At 59.4% G+C, this 21080-nt stretch overlaps 1 protein-coding gene across 10 annotated transcripts in view; it reads left to right on the forward strand.

Annotated features, from left to right (window-relative positions):
* KIAA1671 overlaps nt 1-21080 on the forward strand; it is a 143617-nt gene that overhangs the window by 54058 nt on the left and 68479 nt on the right. For 8 of the 10 annotated variants that reach the window (XM_079151244.1, XM_079151246.1, XM_079151238.1 and 5 more), the window contains one exon: nt 1846-1980. The exons of 1 other annotated variant lie outside the window; for it this stretch is intronic. In XM_079151244.1, the coding sequence (XP_079007370.1) occupies nt 1846-1980 (135 nt within the window). Of the gene's footprint in view, nt 1-1845; nt 1981-18696; nt 19927-21080 lie in introns of those variants that run through there. One more of the 10 variants, XM_079151240.1, reaches the window with a different exon arrangement.

A 21080-nucleotide genomic window follows, 5' to 3' on the forward strand; every position in this document is an offset into this window, starting at 1 on the left:
TTGTGTGAACAGACCACATTTTACGTATTCTTCTGCCTATGGGTTAGGGTCGCGTCCACTTTTGATTATTAAGAACGATGCTGCTGTGACATCAGTGTGTATGTCTTTGTGTGGACATGAGTTTTTATTGGGATACATACCTAGGAGTGGAATCACTCTAGGTTTCACTCTGAGGACTTGCCACACTGTCTTTCAAATCAGCCGCACCATTTTACATTCCCTGTAGCAGTTTCTTCAGGTCCTCACCACCACCTGCTTTTGGTGACAACCGTCTGAGTGGGTGAGGTGTGAACTGGGATTTCCTTATAGTTTCAACTTGCATTTCCCTCACCGTTCATGGTATTGAACGTCCTTTTGTGTGCCCTGTGGCCATTTGTATACATTGTTTGGACCCCTGCCTATTCAGAGCCTTTGTTCATTTTAAAATTGGGTCATGTGCTTATTATTGAATTGCCATTGCTCTTTACATATTGTAGATACAAGACAGGATGTGTGGAAATCTTCTCCCATTCTGTGGGCTACTTCTTCACTCTCTTAATGGTGTCCTTGGAGACACAAACATTTTTCATTTTGATGGAGTCTGTCTGTCTTTTGTTGCTTGTGCTTTTGATTCTGTACCTAAGAAGCCATTGCCAAATCCAAGGTCATGAAGATTTCTCCTAAAGGTTTTCTTTGTTTTTGTCCCTACACTTTGACCTTTGGACTGAGCGGATTCTGCTGTAGGATGCCAGCCCTGCTTAGTTGTTGAGGTGGAGGGCTGTGGGCATGTGGAGGGTGGCCCAAGGGTCTGGGCTTGCCTGGTTGGGATGGGGACTGAGTTTGGAGAGGAGGAAGGGAGAGGCCTGTACTGGGCACACGGTGCAGAGGTCCACGTCCCCGAGCTGCTGGGCAGGATGCTCAGTGGCTGTCGGATCTGTCCATCTGGAGTCCCAACCCTGAGAGCATGGGGGGCAGTCCAGGTGTTGGTGGGGTTTATATAAGTCCTCAAGGGGCATGAAAAAATGGCAGAGGGCGTGACATAGAAGGCTCTGTGGCTGGCTCAGGGCCTGCAGGGAGGGGGGGGGGGGGGGACTGTGAGGCTGTGCGGAAAGGGCCAGGCATCCAGCCTGGCTATTCCTGCTGCTGTGTATTCTTAAGCCGGCCCCTCCCCTCTCTGGGCCTCCTTTTCCTTGTCTGTGCAGGGGTGAGGGTTGTAAAGTACAGGTTTTGGGGATCCTGTGTGTAGGAGCCGGTGACTGCTTCCCATTATGTAACCCCGTGGAACACATGTCCAGATGCCGAGGAGGGGAGCCAGGAGCTACTCTCGCACTCTCTCCCGGCAGCTGTGCTCATGCGCACCTGAGTGTTTGGATGCAGGGGTAGATGGTTCAAATAGGAGCGCCACGAACCACCACAGGCAGAAATGGGGCCCGCTAACATTTTCCAGGGCCCCCCACATGCCAAGGATGGGGGGGAGGGGCGCGGTGTGGGGGGGATGGAGGTGAGCCGAGCCAGGCGCCCAGGGCTCATGTACGCCCGCCACCTGGTGGCTGTATTGCGTCCTGCACAAGGCTCCTTGTTTTTCTCATGTACCCTAGAAACTGGCTACTGTTATTATCTGCTTCCTGGATGATTGAGGCTCAGAGAGGTTAAGGCACTCACCCAAGGTCACACAGGTGGCCGAGGCAGGACCACCTGGACTCAGGCTTGTTGCTCCCACAACTTACCTCCAACCATTAAGGTTGGGGGATTTCTGGTGGTTTGATGTCCTTCTTTGCCAGAATGGACTCTCCTGGGATGACCTAGTTTTCCTGTAAATGCCAAAGTCCCCCCCATAACGTCCTTTCCTTGCATTCTTTGTCTCAGGTGCCATCGAGGGGCCTGGAGCAGGGGCATGGCCTTCAGGATCATGAGCAGCCACTTCGACAGGTGTCCCCTGTGGCCTTGGGACCTCAGAGAAGTCACAGCTTTTGCAAGGACAAGATGAGCGGGCCCTTTGTGGTGAGTGACACCGGCCTGTCTGGAGAGGAGCCCCCGGGCGGCTGGCAGTGGGCCTCGCTGTGCACGTGTCCTGTGGAGGTCTCGGGCTGGCCCTGGACAGGGAGGCGGGGCACAGGTTGCTGTCTGGGGATCCGTGTCCCTGGCCGCTGTGCTGGTTCACGATGTGGAGGGCGTCTGCTGGCTCTGTTGGGAGGCCCTGGCTGCCCTCGGGTTTCGGGCACCACGTGCAGAGGTGATCCCAGCTGCCAGGTGGGCCGTGGGTAAGAGGACACGTCCTGGGGGCCCTAAGTCGTGAGTTCCCGTCCGCGCTGGCTCTTCTCGACCTCTATGAGATTTTGGGAACTTCACGTCTCTGCAGTTGGTCGGGATCCTGTTCTTTATCCCTGTGGTGAGGGTGGCGTAGGGCCATGCCGGGGCCCAGCGCGTAGCAAGCACTGGCGCGCTGACAGTTGTGTTTAAAACCCGGGCAGGCGGAGCGCCTGGGCTTGACCCCAGGCTGCGCATGCGCGCCGGAGGCTGGACCGCGGCGCTTCCCTCTGCTGCGACGTGGGCGGTGGGCGCTCTGCTCCACAGGGCTGCTGGGGGCTGGGAGAACACGGTGCAGGCTGTTCTGGGGCCTGAGCCCCCAAGGGCTTGCCTGCTGTTCCCTCCCAGCCACTTGCTGCTGGTGGGAAGAACTGGGTATACCCAGCCACCCCTGGGGAAATCACCTCCTTGGGGAGTCTCAGCCTTCCCAGGGGGCGGCCAGGGCTCGCCACCTCCCGGGATTTCCCGCTGATCTTTTCAGTTCTGCGACACCTGGACACCTGCCCAGTTCTGTGCTTGCTCCTGGCCTTGGCCAGGCCCCAGGTCCCTGTCTAGGGACAGGAGGCTCCTTCATAAGCAGGTGCAGGCTCTGCTCCTGCGGGTCTTTTGGATGTGGGGCCGGTGGGTTGGAGATGCAGAACCCTGCATTGGAACCCCAGGTCCACCTCTTCCAGGTCCATGGCCACGGGCAAGAAAATTCACTTCCTGAGACTCAATTTGCTCCTCTGTAAAATAGGTTGAAGATACCTGGGCAGGGCTAGGACCTGCTGTGGAATGGCCAAGACCAAGTGGAAGGGGGTCATTGTGGGGCTGAGGGGGACAGGGCTAGGGAGGCCTTGGACTCAAGGAGGTGTCTGCTGAGCAGCCCCGGAGGCTTCCTTGATGGTCCTGATCCCAGCCACAGATACGCGCACACCGCATAGTTTTGTGCTAAACGTTCCCTTCCACATTTCTTTCTGACCCTTGTCTTCACCCCTTCCCAGGTGGTCCTGCCTGTGCTGTGCGATTGCACTTGAACTGCTGTGTGTAGGTGAAGGCAAAGGTTATAGGGAGAAAAACATTTTAGACCTGTCTTTCTGTGGGCTCTGCCTGCTGGAGTCCTCCCTGGCCACCCAGCTCCGCCTCTTTCCCCATGTCATGGCTCAGCCTTTGTTCTTGGCATCCTCCACCAGGAGGCAGTGTGCTCTGGCTTCCTCTTTCTGGGCTCTGAGTCCCTTGCCGCATCAGCCTGCCTGAATTCCTGTCCTCGGGCGGTGGGTGGGTGGGACTCAGCCCTACTGGTAGTGCCCAGCCTCAGATGCGTTCCACACTCTCAGGACTTGTGCCTGCAATCACAGCCGCTGTGTGACCTGGGGTAGGAGGCCGGGCGAAGCTCACCGAGGCCGGTTTTCCTTCTGTGAGATGAAGACCGCCCTCTCTGGCCTCAGGAGTGTTCTTGTGCACAGTAGAGGTCACCCAGCACATAGTAAGTGCTCAGTTAGTGCTTCAGCTGCAGAGGCTGCGATCCCTGCTCCCCCCTCCCCTCACTCCTGGCTGCTCTCCTCTCTTTCCCTCCCCTTTTCTCACCTACCCAGCTTCTGAGGCCCAGAGAGAGGTCCTGCCTTGACCAGGGCGACCCTCCAGGTGAGGCCTGGGGCCTTGCCGCTGCTGGTTGCCCTGCTCCTCTGGGGTTGGTGTCCCCTCCCTGGACCTCCCCGGTGGGGGTGGCTGAGGGGACCCTGGTGAGTGCGGTCGCTGTGCTGCCAGCCTGTGAGGAAAGGCTGTGCCCTTGCTTTCTGGCTAGGATTGGGGTTCCTCACCGGCATTTTCTGAGCCTGTGGGTCGAACCTTGTGGTTGCACTCCAGACCCACTTAAAGGGCACGAATCCCATCCTGAGAGGAGGAACACGAGGCCCAGAGGGGTTAGGCCACCTGCCCATAGCCACACAGCAGGCCCTGGGCCTGGGCCCTTCCTGCCGGGTGACTGGCTTCGGCCTGCTGCCAGCCCCTCCTCCCCTTGGCCAGCAGCGCTTGTGTCTCAGCTGCTCCAGGACAGAAGACACCCCGCGCCCTGGGCCTCCTCAGGCTGATGTGATATTTGTTGAGCTGGGTTTGGACCCAGCTGTTCTGAAGGCTGCTGGGGATCTGCCAGGCTGGTGGCCCGAGGACCTGTGGAGTCCCACCTACCCCGACCAACCACAGGCTGGTCAGGGCCTGAGCAGAGGGCTGGGTGGCCCGGCCCTGCCCCTGCTGGAGCTGCGAGTGAGTCTCAGCTGGGGACACGACCAGGAACAGCAGACAGGACCCCTGCCTGAGGCACACAGCCCTCCCAGGTGCTGTGGATACAGTCATGGCCCCAGTTACGGAGGGACCCCGGGGCCCAGGGCTGGGGTCTGCAGCCTGCACTCTGGGCCCTGTGCGGCGCCAGGGAAGGCAGGAGCCGAGGGTCCCAGGGCCTGCAGCATGGGCGGCCTGAGCTCTGTGGCTGCCTGGCCCATGTCTGCCATTGTGCCTTATTCGTATTACTGAATTTCCAATTTTTCTTTGTTCTCTAGAAAAGAGTTGAGAAGGGAACATGTCTTAGAAGGTTTCTTGCTGTTGAGGAAGCAGAGGCCTGGTGAGGGGAGGCGTCTCATCCAAGGTCCTTTGGCCGCTGGGGACAGAACTGGACTTGAGTTCCTCAGGACCCGAGGCCCTTGGCCCACCCAAGTGCTGAGCCAGACCTCCATCCCCCAGCCCCGAGTGGGGTCCCGCTCCTCCAGGCTAGTGAGCTCTGCCCTGGCTGTGATCTCTCAGGGGTCCCAGAACGCGGTGGCTCAGCTGTGGACCCCGACCCTGGGTCATGCTCTGCCCCAGAGGCCCCACCTGTGACAGGAGAGGCACGGTGTCCACTGTGGGGCAGGCGTGCACCTCTGGTTAGCCCCAGACCTCTGTCGGTTGGCATTCAGGGCTCATTTGGCCATGAGTTCATGCCTCTGTGGACCTACTGTGTGCCAGGCCACGTGAGGGGTGTTGGAGCCCCTGCCTCCTCGGCCTCCTGCAGCACCCAGCCCGGGGGCCCAGATGCTTGGGGATCCCTTGGGATGAGCAGGAGGCGAGGAGGCACGTGGGCGCATGCGCAGGCGTGTCGGCGGGCGGCGCCAGGGCGCAGGGAGCCGCTGATTTGCCCGTGCGCGCTGGTGCTGTGCCAGGCGGTGGTCACGGTGACGAGTGAGACAGACAGGAAGGTGCATGCGCGCTTGCTGCGGCCTGAGCCCCCTGGCACCGCATCCGCGTGCCTCTGCTGCCTCTCACTGCGCTGGGTCAAGGTCGAGGGCGTGGTGGGGAGGAGAGCAGGCGGCCTTGCGGGTCAGAAGAGGCTGCCCTGGTGGAGGAAGCACTGGGGCCCAGGGTGGAGGCAGGAGAGAGTGTTCTGGATAGTGGGCGTGGCCCTCTGCCCTGTCTTAGACTCTAACTGAATGCGTCCTCCCTGGACACCCCAGCGGGTGTTTGAGTTCCCGTCTATGGCTTTGGCCATCTCTGCAGATGAGAACCCAGCTCTTGCTTCAGAGGGTGGTGGCATCTTGTCCTCATGCCACTGTCTTTGGACTCGGGCTGCCAGGGTGATAGTGTGAAGGCTCAAAGCATTTGGACCCGGGGACTTTATTACAGTAACTAGGAAATGGGGGACAAGATTCAGAGTCTGACAACAATAGCAGCTCTTGTGAGCATCACCAACTTGAGATAAGAGGGAACTCGAGGGGTGGCACCCCTGAGGGACACGTCCTTAGTCCTAGTGGGAGAGGCTTCTTGAATTTCAGGTGGTGGACAGGGTGTCCAAATGGGAATGAAGAGCTAAATGAAGATTTATGAGAACTGCTAAACTGCTCATCACAGATACTGATTAAGATGGTGTATTTTTAAATTTGCCCAGGATGTGGACTCTCAGGCACCCCCACACCTGTCAGGCCTCTGTTCTTGTCGTGTTGAATTGAATGTGTACCAGGAATGTGGCTAGCTGGATTAATTTGCTCTCTTGCCTCACCCAGCAGGCTGTACAAAGGTGGGCATCTGCTTGGCATCTCTGAGCATCTCTTGGGCTTCCTTCGTGCTTCCTGCCTCATGGTGCCAAGATGGCTGCCACTCTTCCAGGAACCAGGTCCACATTTAGGCAGGAACAAGTGGGACCCCACTGAACCTGTACTTTAAACCTGGAAAGCAAAAGCTTTCCCCGGAGCACCTTCCAAGAGATGTTCAGTTACGTATCATGGGTGAGACTAGGTCACGTGGGCCCACCTCACAGCAGGGAAGGCTGGCAAAGCCGGGGTTCAAGTCTTCCAGCTTCTGGCGTGAATCCGTCAAGTTGGAAATGGCCTCTGGTCATTTCACAAGTAGCTGTTCATCACACACCGCGGGAGACAATTGGGACCATCAGATCCTTGACAGGGAAGCACCGAACTGGGGCCAAGAGGAAATGGCAGGTGAAAGCCTGCTGGGCGGAGGAATGTGTGCTGAGCACCAGGCCTCGGGTGGGGAGGCACGGTCTGCATCCAGGCTGCTGGCCAGTGGAGCTCAGAGAAGGGGGTCCCAGGCAGGGTGGCCCGGGGCGGAGCCATGAGGGAGCCCAGGGGCGTAGGAGAGGGAGCGTGGGGTCAGTGGCTGCAGAGACGGGCAGCTCTGTGGGCTCCGCGGAGACGCGGGAACCCTGAGCTGTAGCTCATTTCACTCATTCATGGCGTCTCCGCTCTTCTCTGCTGGGCCGGAAGGGCTCGGACACTGAGCGATGTAGAGTTCCGCTGGTTAAAGTTCATTTTTTGGATTCAAACCAGTCAGACCAGAAAGTTTTCATTTCTTGGTAGCGAATGTAGATGACCAGGTGGCAGCGAGGTTTGTGATTGGCATCCATCGGGGGAACCTAGTTACCTCCCCACCCACCCACCTGTCTGTGCTCCACCCGCCCAACCTCCCGCTTACCCAGCCCTATGTTCATACATACGCCCACCTCCGTCTTTCACCCAGTTATTAATTCATACAAAGCTGTGAGGATTGGAAGATGAATACATTAGGCTGGGCTCTCAGACTGCGTCATTCATAGACTCTAACCCCCAGTGACATAATGCAGGGTGACAGGCGCGAGCGATTCATGTATTCACACACTCGTGCATCCGGCAGCCGTGGATCGGTCACCTGCTGTGTCAGATGCCACAGTAACGACCCTTCAGGCACAGCGATAGGCAAGACGTGGCCACTGCCCCCAGCAGCTCATGTGTGCGGTGCCAGGCACGAAAAGGTAACCAGGCTGAAACAAAGACTTTTGGAGGTCACCAAGGGCTACAAGGCAAATCAGATGGGGTCTGGGAGTCAAGCACTCTCATTAGGGCTCTCTCCTGTCGGGTGGTCAGAGAGGACTTCTCTGAGGAAGTGAGACCAGAGGAAGACCCCAGCAGGTAGAAGAAGCAGAGGGGTGATTCAGATGGTGGTGTCCCCTGAGCTGGAGCGGAGAGGGTGACCCTCCACTCCAAGTAGGGGGCTTGGTTTTACATACACTGGAGCCTGGAGAAGCCAGGGGACTTTCCTGCCTGGCAGATGAACCCCCAGAGGCGAGGCTTGGAGCGCCCTCTGCTGGACATTGCCGACAGCGGCTGGGGGAGATAAGGGGGAAGCCGGGAGACTAGTTAGCAAGTGGCAGCAATCTAAGCAAAGGTTTCGTTGCGGTGGTTAAATAGAAATGGCATAAACTGACCACTTTCACCGTGTGAAGCACACAGCACAGTGTGCTAACGTACGTGCACGATGTCTTATGGCTACGACCCCGACCCATTTCCAGGACGAGTCCATCATCCCTAACAAACTGCACCCAGGCGCCCTTACGCACCAGCCCCTGCGCCCCTGAGCCTGCTTGCTCTCTTTGAATTTGCTCATTCGATGATCACATAAATGGAATCGCACAGTATTGGCTAAGTTCAACTCCTCTCTTGGAGATTCACCCACGTTGTCCCGGGTCTGAGTCGCGCCCTATTGGTGGTGCGCACAGTTCGCGGATCCCCTCCCGCGTGGGCGGCTCTTGGCTGCTTCCACCTCTCGGCTACAAAGTTGCTGGGTGCCAAGATCTGTTGCAGTTTCTGCTTCCTATTCCCTGGGGGTTCTATCCGTGTTTAATTCTTTGAGGAGCCACCACACCGCTTTCCACGGTGGCTGCCCTTCGCAGCAGCGCCAGGATGCTCGAATTTCCCCACGTGCCCGCCGCCTGTTTTATGGGCGGGCACGCCGTGGGTGCAAAGCGGCTGCCAATCGTGGCTTTTATTTTCATTTCCCTGGTGACTAATGATGTCCAGCGTCTTTCTGTGTGCTCAATGACCCGTCGTCTCTTTTCTTTGAAGAAATGTCTGCTGAAATAATTTGTCGGTTTTAAAATCAGGCTGCTTGGCTTGGTATTGAGCCTTCATGTCCACATATATTCCTGGTATAGTTATTCAGAACACGTCTCTTATCAGATATGTCATTTGCAAGTATTTTCTCCTATTCTAATGAATACATTAGGCTGGGCTCTCGATGGTGTTCTTTAATGCATCACATTTAAAAATGTGGATGAAATCCAGTTTATCTTTCGACTTTTCCTTTGGTTGCCTGGAAAAATCATTTTTAAACAATTGTATAAAATGCAGACAGAGAAGTGTGTGTGGCCTGCACCAGAGTCCTGGGAGTGACTCCCAACTCTGTAACCTCGTGTGTTTTAACAGCTCCGTGCCTCAGTTTCCCCATCTGTGAAACGGGGATAGTAACCAGGCCTACCTGTGAGAAGCTTGGTGAGGTTAGATGCATTAATGTATTTAAGGCCCTGTGGGTGATGCCCGCCACCCAGTAGGTGCTTCACAGGTGTCTGCTCCTGTCGTTGTGACTACACATTGGATACGGAGTCTCTGTGTGGCAGTTGCTGAGTTCTGCAGGTTGTCCATCCCATTTTATTATCACAAACCCTTCATTGTCTCCATGTCCTTGATGTAAAAACTGAGGCCTGGAGCCCATATGGCACCTGCTGAGTCCCCTTCCCTCGTATTTCCCTCCTAAGTGACCTCACTATATCCTGAAGTGCCTGGGAGATACCTATTTTAGAGATTCTGAACCTGAGGCTCAGAGGGGGTAGGTAACTGGCCCCAAGACACACAGTGAAGAAACTGTGACGCCCGGATGGAATTCTGGCCTGCGGACTCATCCCTGGAAGCTGAGGAGGGGAAGGCACTCATATGGGAGTAGGGCCCCTAAGTGAAAGGAAGCTTCCTGCATCCCAGAGCTCCTGAGGCTTGGATACCTCCCCTCCCCGCCCGTGGCCTCCCTTCCTGGTAGGGCCAGGAACATCCTGGCACACGCGCGCCCCCTCGTGGAGCTTCCGGGGGTTGCGAGCACTGGCCTCCCCTGAGCGGGCAAGGGAGCCAGGAGGGAGTGAACCGAATTAATCCCCGCCTTCAGTGGTGAGGAAAAGGAGGCCCAGGGGGGTGACATCACACGCCCAGTGTGGGCTGCCAGACACCGGTTTCTGGAAGCCTGAGCGGAGAGCGGAGCTGATGAAGAGGGAGGGAGGGGATGCTGGGAGATGGGGCAGATGCCCGAGGTCCTTAAGTCCCGCCTTCCTGGGTACACCTGGAATCTCCCAGGACCGGTCACAAGAGGTGGCGGTGGGGTGCTCTGCCGTCAGCCCCGGAAACGCTGCCTGCTGGGGCTCGTCTAGCACTCTGGAGGCTCAGCGCGTCTCCAAAGACGCATCCACTGTGGGTGAAGCCAGCGCTTTCCGCACGGGGCCGTCCAGCCGCTCCCGTGCTTCGCCGATAGTTGGCTGGGTGGGGACTTTGGAGGGGCTGCAGCGTCTCCTGTCCCCTTATCCCCTTATCATACCTCGTAACCCCCTGTGGCAGCGTCGTGTGGGGAACCTGAGCTTAGGGCTTCGGGTGGTGGGAGATCCGGCCCCCAGATCTGGCTCCACCAGTCGGAGCCTCCTTATCTCCGCGATCGGTGGCGGCAGCTCACCCGGCCCCAGCGGGAGGGAGACGGGGGGCGGGCTCCGCGAGCTGCGCTGGGATTGGCCAGGGTCGCTGGGCGTGGCTCTGCGGGCCTGCAGGGTGGGCTCGCTGGAGCGCAGTGACCTGCGAGCCGGTGAGGAGGGGGTTCCGAGGCCGCCTTGCTTCAGGCGGGGAGAAAGGAAGCTGCGGGAGCGGTCCTGGCGACAGGGACCGGCTCAGCTTTCTGGGCCTGGATGGAGAGTTGGCAGTCAGGCCTGCCTGCTCCGTGCCAGGAATCCAACAGCTGCCAGCCACTGGCTGCTTCCCCGTGACCGCAGGAACCCCGGGGGCTCCACACGATGCAGATCTCCCCCCATGGCCTCACCTGCCACCTGCTTAGCAAGGCAGGAAGTGGGCTTTATCTCAAGGGCCAACTCCCGCCAACAGACCATGCTTACACCGTACCCGTGTGTTGGAAAGGACTTGGGGAGGACATCCAGGCCCAGAGGGAGAGGGTGCGGTAATCCATTAGTGATGTCTGCCAAGGGCATGGGTCAGGGATGGTGGGGAAGTGAGTGTGGACATTTGCTCGCCCTGGTTGGAGGCACGCACTGTCAGACACGCACCCCAAAATTTATTTGGAAAGTTCTTCTTTATGATTCTCCAATTCAATATATATTTCAACCAACCAAATCCATGTTAAAAAAAAAAAAAAAAAAAAAAACCTCTATTTCTAACTTTTCTGGCTTCTCAAGGCAGGGTCTTGCTTCTGTGAATGGGTGCCAAACTTTGACACACCTAAGATGGCTTGGAAAGCCCTTCAAAACCTTGACGCCCCTTGGTCACATCCCAGATAGGACGATGTCAGAGTGTCTGGGGGCAGGGGTATTTTCCAAATCGATGTTACCATTTCAGACTATTTAGACTCACAGAAAAATATACAGTTTCCCACACACAGTCTCCCCGATCATCCGTGTCTCGTGTCAGACCGTGGGTTCCGCAGTGTGACCTGCGCCAAGGTCGGTACATTGCGATTTCCCGGAGTTCATATCTGGACATCCACAGTTTAACCTAATGTCCATTTTCTCTTCCGAGATGCCGCCCGGCATGTGATCCCTGGCTTTCTGTCTCCAGGAGTCCTGCGTGGGGATTTGGCGGGGTGCCCCGTCTGCTGGGAGCTATGTGACGCCTGTGATTCTAGGGGTGTACCTAGGGTCGCCTGGACCCTCTGCTCTGGGCTTTGATTGGTGGAGGGGGGATCGTTCACACGGCAACGCGTTAGTGAGGGAGGAACCCCGCATGGTGCCTGTTAGAAAGAGCCACCTGCAAACCCAGGGGAGTCCCAGCCACCAGGCACGGTGGTCACCCTGCAGGTCAAGAAATGAAGCTGGAACCACCTGGGGCTTCTCCCCTTGCATCCAGCACTGGGCTGGGACCCCGGGCATCCTGCCCCGCGCACAGTAGGCCTGCCCCGCGCACAGTAGGCATGCCCTGCGCACAGTAGGCCTGCCCCGCGCACAGTAGGCATGCCCTGCAGAGTCATGGAGTGAACAAGCGAAGTCGAGGTCCATCCCTTTATAAAGCGTGTGTGCCACAGGCCTTTGGTAGAGTCAGCTCGACCACGTCTGCCATAGTTCAACTGTCCCTGTCCTAGTCACTTCTGGCTGCCATGACCAAGGGACTCACACCGGGTGGCTCAGGGACAACAGAACCTGGTTCCTGTCTGTTCTGGACACCGGGCGTCCACGCTCAGGGTGCGGCACAGGTGAGGTCAGGTCAGAAAGGGCTCCGGGGTTTTTTGTTTGTTTGTTTGTAGGGGCCTAATCCTGGCCCCCAAGACTAATCACCCCCCAAAGGTGTCAGCTCCTATCCCAGACATTGCCTGGTCCTAGCGGAGGCCCAGATTTCAACATGAATAATTTTGGGGGCACACATTCAGTTCATAACGTTCCCCAAAAGATAACCAGTGGCCCTTAGCTCTCAGCCCAAGCCCCCGCTCATCAGCCCCCTCTGGACGGGCCGGGCACCGTGCTAACTCAGCCCTCATGGTGGCTCTACAAGGTGGCAGCTGCCCTCCTCACTCCCATGTGACAAAGCAGAGGCCCAGAGAGGTGAAGTCACCTGCCCGCTGTCACACAGCTCTGAGCTGGAAGTCCCAGGATTCGAACCTGAATAGAACCCACGCTCGGAGGCTCTAACGCGCAAACTTGGATTGTCCCAAATTCCAGCCACTCCGGTGCCTCCTGGAAGGGTCTCACATCCAGGCGCCTCGTGGACCCTTATTTGGTTCGTGTTCCTTGGTTCCCTTTAAAGAATGACCTCTTTGCTGAGAGGTAGTTAACATACCCTGAAGTTTGCCCATTCAGAATCGTGCCGCTCAGTGACGTTTGGTGTTCCTATTTTAGGGTTCAGTTTTCACGGAGTTGGGAAATAAATGAGTGACATGCTCAATTTTAAAAATGTGCACCACCCTGAAAAGAAATGCCTTATCCACCCCGTCGCTCCCCAGAATGCCCTGCCCGTTAGCTCCGGGTAACCACAAATCTGCTGTCCACCTGACTGGAGCTGCCTGTTCTGGATATTCCATCAATCTGGAGTCACATACCCTGGGGCACTCATGAGCATCTTCTCACCTGGGATGGTGTTTTCCAGGTCTGTTAGTGTGGTAGCTTCAGTCAGTCAGCACTCCGTTTTCATGGCTGAGTAATATTCTGTGGTATAAACATACTACATGTGGCTCATCCACTGTGGGTGGATGGGCACCTGGGTTCTTCCCGCTTTGTGTTCTCCTTAGCACTGGCCCCATAATTTGTAAACCCCCTTTAATGTGCTCACAACCCCTCCCTCCAGGGCTGCCTGGTTCTGACTTGCTGATTTGCTGTCTTCTGGCTGTGCCCCTCACAGGGCCCTGTGCTCTGGCACACTGGAGCTGTCAGTACAGAGCCCAGGGGCAGTGAGTGTCTGTGGGACGCATAAGGAGTGTGTGAATCAGCTGCCACCTGTGGAGCAGACACAGTGGGGCTGAGAGTCCCTCCTGTGGCTTAGGAGACCAGGAAGGCCCCAGGGTCAGCTGCAAGACAGGTAAGGAGCTGACAAGGCGGAGGCAGGTCGGGGTCGCAGGGGCCCAGCCTGAGAAGGGGTGGGAGTGATCTTTTGTCCTTGCCCTGGGGTGGGCCCCAGGGTGGGGCCCCTGAGTACCCCACCTGGGGTTTTGGATGCGCCTTGAGGTCCTTTTGCTCCAGATGGGGGGTCAGGAGCTGCCCTCAGGAGCCAGGCTGGTCCAGCGGGAGTTCCTGATGGCCAGCAGGAGGAGGGCCGTGGCCGGGTCATCTCATTCACCTTAGTTTTCAAACCAAACGGATGATCTTGATTTTAATGTGGAGTCACCATTTTATATGTTGGAAAAAAAAATCTTTCATGTTTAAACACCCTTGGTGACAGGTGACAGGTAGGTGGCTTGGACATACCCAGCTGCCCTCAGCTCGCCGGACGTGGGAGGTCTTCCTTCACACTCGTTGTTCTATGTGACGTCCTTCTAAACCCCGGCAGGTAACTGGGGCTGGGGACGGGGAGTGATTTGGCCTGGTCCCATCCTGGGGCCAGGACGCTCTTTTGGAAGCCCCGCCTCTCTGTGGCCTCAGGAATCCGCGGTGCCCTGGGGTGTTTCTGGCGGCGCCCCTTGCAGTGTTAGAAATGACCAGGAGAGGGCAGGCTGGAGCCTTTCGCCCCTTCGGTACTGGGGACTTGGAACCTGAGACCGTCCCACTCTCCGTGACCATTGGGGTGCTCTTCCGTGGCGCATGATTTCGGCGCGCATGCTCCGTTCCCGGGGGCCGGGCTGGGCTTCTGATTCACGGTGCTGAGGTCAGAGCTGCCCAGCTGGGCCGCCACCTCCCCAGCCCTCACGGCCCAGGCCACCCCCTTTATATTTATGACATGGCTTGTCTTCCGAAGAAATTGTCTTCTGGGGACAGTTTTCAGTTTTATTTATTTCTAAAAGGTGTGTGCATGGGTGGGGGCCTGAGGATGTAGAGGTGGCGTCTGTGACTTAGGTGGCCGTGTTTCCAGAGGTACTGAATCTTCCGTTTGAGCTGAGGGTCTCTTGAGAAGAGGGACGTGCTGTCATGTTGGGAGACTCAGCTGCAGGCTGCGCCTGTGAGGAGCCTTCCTGCTGGCTCCCTTCTCTGTCACCTCCTCCGCTGCAGGGTCCCCAGCCTCCTGTGCTGTGGTCTAGTCCCAAGTGCTTCTCCCCATAGACCTCGAGCTCTCAGAGAGCAAGGACCCTGCACGTCCCTGCGCCCCACTGAGCCTTCCCAGCTTCCACGCACGGGGCCCTTGCAGTCTGCTGGTGCTTGGCCGATGGCACCTCAGCGCTCCCTCACCGCAGCCCGTGACGAGGCAGCTGTGCCCACTAGTGCTGTGACCTCGGCCCCCTGTGAGGGCTGAGGGGCCGGGTAGCTGGAGGAGGCGGGTCGCTTTGGCAGGACCAGAGCTGGCCTCCGGACACAGCTCTGTCCCAGTGCAGACCTAGCTCCCAGGAGGGGCTCAGTCAAGGTTAAGGGCGAGGACAGCCTGGTGCGAGTGTGCCCTGGGGCTGTCCCTCTGCGCGCTCTTCACTGGGCTGGTGCTGCCTCCTCCTGCCGCTGCTCCTCCTCCTGCTCCTCCTCCTCCTGCTCCTTCTCCTCCTCCTCCTGCTCATCTTCCTCCTCCTCCTCCTCTTTCTCCTGCTCATCTTCCTCTTCCTCCTCCTCTTCCTCCTGCTGCTCCTCCTCTTCTTGCTCCTCCTCCCCCTCCTCTTCCTTCTGCTCCTCTCCCTTCTCCTCTTCCTCTTCCACCTCCTCCTCCTGCTCCTCCTGCTCTTCCTCCTCCTCCTTCCTCCTCCTCCTCCCCCTCCTCCTGCTTCCCCCCTCCACCTCCTCCTCCTGCTCCTCCTCCTGCTCCTCTTCCTCCTCCTCTTTGTCTTCCTCCTCCTCCTCCCCTCCCCCTCCTGCTCCATCAATAGCTTGCAGGATATAATTTACATATTACAAAATCTCCTCTTTTTCAATCATGCAATTTAATGATTTTCAGTAACCTCACAAAGCCGGGTAACTCTCACTCTCTTGTTCTAGAGCCTTCTCCTCACCTGAGAACGAACCCTGAACCCGCTGCGGTCCCCACTCTCCCGCCCCCGCCCTGGCGCCCTAGCCTGTCCCTTTCTGGCTGGCAGCACACGTGTGTGCCTGGCACGACGTCTTCGGCACTCCTGGCTGCTGGGCCCACATTCCCTGAGCCCTGTACCGTGGCTGCCCCTCCCCGTCCCCGCCAGGCCTCGAGGGCGGCTGCTGGGTCAGATTCTGCTGTCCTCTTTCCCTAGTTGTGTGGCTTAGGTGATCTCAGATGTGCTGCCATTGGTCACGCTCTTCAGGGCCCTGTGGACCGGCTCTGCCCTGGGATGGGCCCTGAGGTGCCCGGCCTGGGAAGGTGCCCCCTTCCTGATGGGCTGCCCGCCTGGGCTTCCTCTGCTGCCCTGTCAGCCAGGCTGGCAGGACTAGATCATTAAGCAGCCATGGCTGGGGTGTTTTGAACCACAGTGGTCTCGGTTCTGAGCACCTCATCACCCCATCACACCTCGCACTGACCCGTGTGACAGGCACAGTCACTATATTATTTCATATGAAGAGAATGGCACAGAGAGGTTAAGTAACCAGCCCAATATCACACAGCTAGCTAGTGCTGGGACTAAGCAGGCTCACTCCAGCAGCCGTTGCTCACGTGAGACCCTCCCTGTGTCTCCCCCCACCCCCACAGCCTTCTGTCTGTCTGTCTGCACTTTGACCTTTCAGAGTATCATAACCTGCCAGGTGTGTTATGGTTCTGGGTTCCAGTCCCCTTGGGGGCTGGTGCAGTGCTGAGCACACAGTAGGTCTGCCCTCTGCATTACGATGCTGGACCCATGATGCTCCTTCTCAGCTGGACTGGTGTGGGAGCTGCCCTGCCCTTCAGGGACGCTGCCCGCCCTCCCCTGGGGCCACAGAGGCGAGGGGCCCAGGCCCTGCTCCGCGGGCAGGAGTCTGCCACCACAGGAACTGTCCCACCCCACCTGAAGGGGGCGCAGCGCCTCCTTCCTGCTCTCAGGCGTCCAAGAGTGGTGGTCCCCGCCTGGGTGGGGGCCGAGGGGCCGCACTGGCAGAGGACAGTGGTGGCAGCTGTGGAGCAGGGCGCCGGAGGCTCAGGAGCCGGGCTGCCGCCCAGGCGAGCCCTCAATGGGTGACCCGTGGTGGGGTCAGCAGGCCCCTCCGACTGGCATGGGTGGGGCCGTGCTGGGCTGTCTCTGTCCACTCCCCATCCAAGGCCCAGCACGCAGTAGGTCCCCAGGGAGAGCGTGCCCAGTGGGTGAGCTTCCTGCGCTAGTGACCAGAGCGTCACTAACCAGGATGCCTGGCCTGGGAGGAGCAGGGGCCGCGGGGTGCAGGCGGGGCCCAGGGGCCAGGCTCCCACGGCAAAGGTCTAGGCGGCCAGTGTGAACAAAACTGAACAGGCCCCCGGCCCCCGATCCCTGCACTGCCAGGCCCGGCCCAGAGATGGCCACGCCCCATGTTCCAGCCTGTGGCCTTCTGTGACGGCCAGCGTCCCCTCCAAGGACCTGCCCTCCTGTGTGGAGACAGGAGGCCTCTGCCCACACCTGAGCGCCCAGCGGGTGTCAGGCCCCGTTTGACTGGACGAAGGGGTGGCTGCCCCGGGACCTGGCCGAGGGCCAACTGACCAGGGGAGGCTGAGCAGGTGGGAGCGAGGCTGGCGGGGAGGCCGGGGGGGGTTATCCCAGGGGATCCCGTGGCCTGGCCCACGGGGAGCCCGGGCTGCAGGCCACTGGGGCAGGACAGCGCCATCTGGGGGAGACCCCAGGAGGGTCCAGGCGGTGAGGAGGAAGCCCTGTGGGTCTCTCTTGGGCCACCGAGTCGTCCCCTCACACTTGGTGACGTTCCCAGCTCTGCAGGCCAGAGTCTGACATGGAGGTGTCCCCAGGGCAGGCTCCTCCCGGCCTCGGCCAGCTGGAGTGGCCCTTGGCGCTCCTTGGCCTGTGCCGCGTCAGCCACTCTGCCGGTCTTGGCCTGGCCCTGCCGCGTGTCCAAGCCTGTCCCTCTTTGGGAGCTTGTCCCTGAGTGCAGGGCCCACCTGTCATCTGTCCCTTCAGGACCACAGGCCTCTCTTCTCACAGTCCTGGGGACGGAAGTCCAGGATCCAGGGTCCGTGTCTGCTGGGGCCTGTTCCTCGTGGACAGTGTCCCCGCATGGCAGAAGGGACAAGTTCAGTCCCTCACACCCTCGTATTAGGGCCTTCGTCTGGTGCACAAGGGTGGACCCCTCGGCCTCGCCCCTCCCCAGGGCCCTGCCTCTTAGTGCCGGTGGCCGGCGGTCACGATGTGCCCACACATGAGATTTGGAGGGACACCAGGTGCTCCAGGGTGACCATCCAGGTCCCTTAACTTGGCTGCACCTGCCAGCGCCTGTCTCCACAGACGGTCACGTTTGCAGGTTCCGAGTGGAAACACGTGTTTTGGGGTCACCTTTCCACCCCCCAGGCATCCCCTGGCCCCCAGGTGAGGGATGGGCAGGGGCCCGCGGGGCTTTCCTGCTTCTCCCAGAGGGTCGGGGAGTGGGGACCTGGTCACCGCGTGCCACGGTGGCCCCGCTGTCCTCGCTCCCTGGGGTCAGGGTGGGGCCACTGGGGTTGGGGGCCAGGCGGGGCAGCCGCTCCGGGTCAGTGCCCGGTGACTGGCCAGCCCCGGGCTGCAGACCAGCAGTGCCCCTGGGGCTGGTCGTGCCTCCCCGGCCTCCACCCCTCCGCCCGCCCCCAGCGCTGCCCTGGCTGCCTCTCCGCCCTCTGTCTCCCTGGTGCCCGGGCCCTCGGGTCCCTCCCGCCAGCTGGCCTGCTCTCCACCCACCCGTCTCCCTCTCTGCTTTCCCCCGGTGTCCCCCTCACACCGGGTCCTCCTCTGCCTCCGCGGGCTCCTCCCGTCCCCTGCCCTCCGCTCTCCCTCGCCCCCCTGCCCCGTCCCGCACCTTCTCTGCCTGTCCCCCTGGCGCCCTCTCCTCCCCAGGCCCATGGAGAGTGGATGGGACCCCTTGTCCCCTCCGTCCCCACAGGTGGTGCTGCCGTGGCCGGGGCGTGGGAGGCGGGCACCCTGCGCTGACCTGGCCCTCTGCGCTGCGTGTTGGGATGGCAGGCGGCCAGCTGACCCTGCTTCCTGCTGGTTGGTCCCTGACCTGTCCATTACCGTCGGGCAGCAGGGACCCCAGCCAGCTCTCAGGCAGTCAGCAGGGCCCAGGCCTCTGGCGGGGTCCGTCAGGAAGCAGGTACGGCCGCCGGGCCGGGAGCCGTGCTAGGCCTTCTGCCTGTCCCGCCTGTCCCTGGCTCTGCCATCAGCTGGGACCAACCCTGGACCATCAGTCGGGCTGTGGGTGGCCGTGGCCTGCCACCCACCCGCGTGGGGCTGCAGAGCTGCGACCCTCAGGCTGCTGGGGGCGTCTGGCCGGGGCCTCGACGCACTGTCCACCCTGCAGGGCTCTTCCCTTCTCAGAAGCAGGGACCAGGGCTGCGGGGACACACGCATGGCCGTCTCCTCGGGCACCCACTGTGTGCTGGCCTCCGCGCAATGGTCCGGTCATGGGGACCTGCTGTGGAGGCCCCTGGGCCCTCAGGCCTGGGCTTGGGCCTGCCTGGCCGTCCGCTCGCTGGTCACCTCGGGCTGCTCTGCCTGCCCATCTCAGCACCCGAGGGTCACGTGGCCCTTGCCCTCACCACGTGGCTTAAGAGATGCTCCGGATCTTTCTGCCTGGTGGAACCCTGTGGAACCGTAGAGACGACCTGTCCCTCTGATTTCCGGGGACCAGGCCTGGGGCTTTGGGGCACCCTGTCTCCTGAAGTGAGGTCGCCCGGGTTGGCCCGAGGTGTGCGTGGACTGCGTTTCTAAGCTCCAGAAAGTGCTGCCCCCCACTTGGGACGGTGGCTGGCGTCAGGAAGCCAACTCGCTTTCCTGGGCACCCCGCCTGGTGCTGGGCAGGCCCAGGAGTGGACGGAACCCAGACTTGGGCTTGGGAGGCCAGGCCTCCACGGTAGCTTTGTTACCAACTCGCTGTGTGACGTTGGCCAAGCCCTTGGCCCTCTCTGACCTCAGTTTCCTCTGTGCAAAACGGTGGTGACCCAGCTCTCCTCTCAGGGCCGCCCAGAAGCTTAGCAGGAGTGGGGGGGCGGAAGGCCACCCAGGTCAGGGCCGACTCAGGTCCTGCCCCCCAGGAGTGCCCCCTCCCCGTGTGCGGCCGGGGCAGGAGGGAGCACAGGGCTCCGCCTTGCCCTCACAAGCACAGCGGGGCTCCCCTGCCACAGAGCGGAGGTCCCTGGTCTGTCCCCAGGGCTCCCGAGGCTGCACTTGGGGCATCTGGTCTGGGAGGAGCCACCCTGGGCCCGCCCAGCGCCACCAGCCTGAGATTCGAGGCTCCGCCAGCCCAGCCAGGGCTTCTCCCCAGCCGCCTGGCTGGTGCCTCTGCTGCTGGCTTCTGAATGATTCATGCTGCCTTGAACTTGACTCCGTGGCCAGAGTGGGAAGAGCTGCCCTCCAGAGAAGGCCGGGAGGGTGCCCCAGGCAGAGCCTGGCGGGATGGAGTATTACTACTGCCCCGGCCTGTTGAAGCTGCTGCGGTTCCTCTGGGTGAGTGCCACTCCCAGACCGGGGGATCTTCTTCACCTCCTCCTCCAGCCTCCCTCTTCTGCTCTGTGGGCAGCAGCCTCTGTTTTCTCTGACAAACAGTGGTGGTTACAAGGGGAGGGAGGGCAGGGGAAGGGGCAGAGGGTCTGTCCAGAAGGCACAGCGGGTCTTCAGGAGGAGCAGGGAGTCCGAGAGCGGAGGTCCCGGAGGCACAAGTGGACTCTCCTCTGGTCCCTGGGCGATCAAGGGCTGAGGCAGTGGGTTGCTCAGGAAGCCACGTTTCTCGGATTTCAAGGGCCCCTCTTTATTCTGAAATCGTATCCGTCCTGGCTCTCGGGGCGGGGTGGGGGGGGGGTGCGGGAACGTGTCCCGTCTCTCGTGAGATGAAAATAATAGATCTTGTTTTCCTTTCCTTGAACTTGCTCAGCAAAAGTAGAACGTCGGCCTGCCCCCACCGTTGTGGTCTCTGTTCTATGTAACAGAGAAAAAAAAAAAAAAAAATCTGCAAATGGTTTTTGGTAAAATGCCAAACTTGGAAAGCCCACGTGGAAGCGCTTTCTGGTTTATAGAGTGTTGTTTTTGAATCTTGTTTTGACTCAGAGACTTATCTGCTGTGTGTCTCTGGGCACACTGCTTGCCCTCTCTGGGTTTCTATTTCCTCATCAGTAAAACTGAGCGGTGGGGGTAGTTGATAGGGGTTCTGCGACACTCAGCAGGACTCTGCGAGCAGAAGGACTTGCGGGGGAGTTGTCACATGTTGGTCTCAGAGTTTTCCAGAACGTTTGCCACGATTCGAGAATGCCCAGAAAGGAGTCTCGGGAAGTATTATTTTTCCCTTCTGAATGTTTGCAAATACTTCAGATGCCTTGTCACCCAGGGAATTTTCCGGAGCTCCTAAAAATACGACTTTAGGAAATATCGCCCCCCCAGCGCCTCTCCCCTGCACCTCCTCTCCCTCCGGGGCCTCTTGGGGACCCTCCTGGTCCACGTCCCGAGCCCCCTCACGTGATTCATATGAGTTCCCATTTACCGCTTTGTTTTCTTCTATTAATTACAAGAATAGCACAAGGACAAGGTCGACAACTCGGAAGATCCCAAGGAAGACAAAGAAGGACGTAAAGACCCCATCGCCAGTTGTGCCTTGGAGTGGCACACGG

Source organism: Sciurus vulgaris (genome assembly GCF_902686455.1).
Source record: "Sciurus vulgaris genome assembly, chromosome: 8".
Taxonomy (NCBI): Eukaryota; Metazoa; Chordata; class Mammalia; order Rodentia; family Sciuridae; genus Sciurus; species Sciurus vulgaris.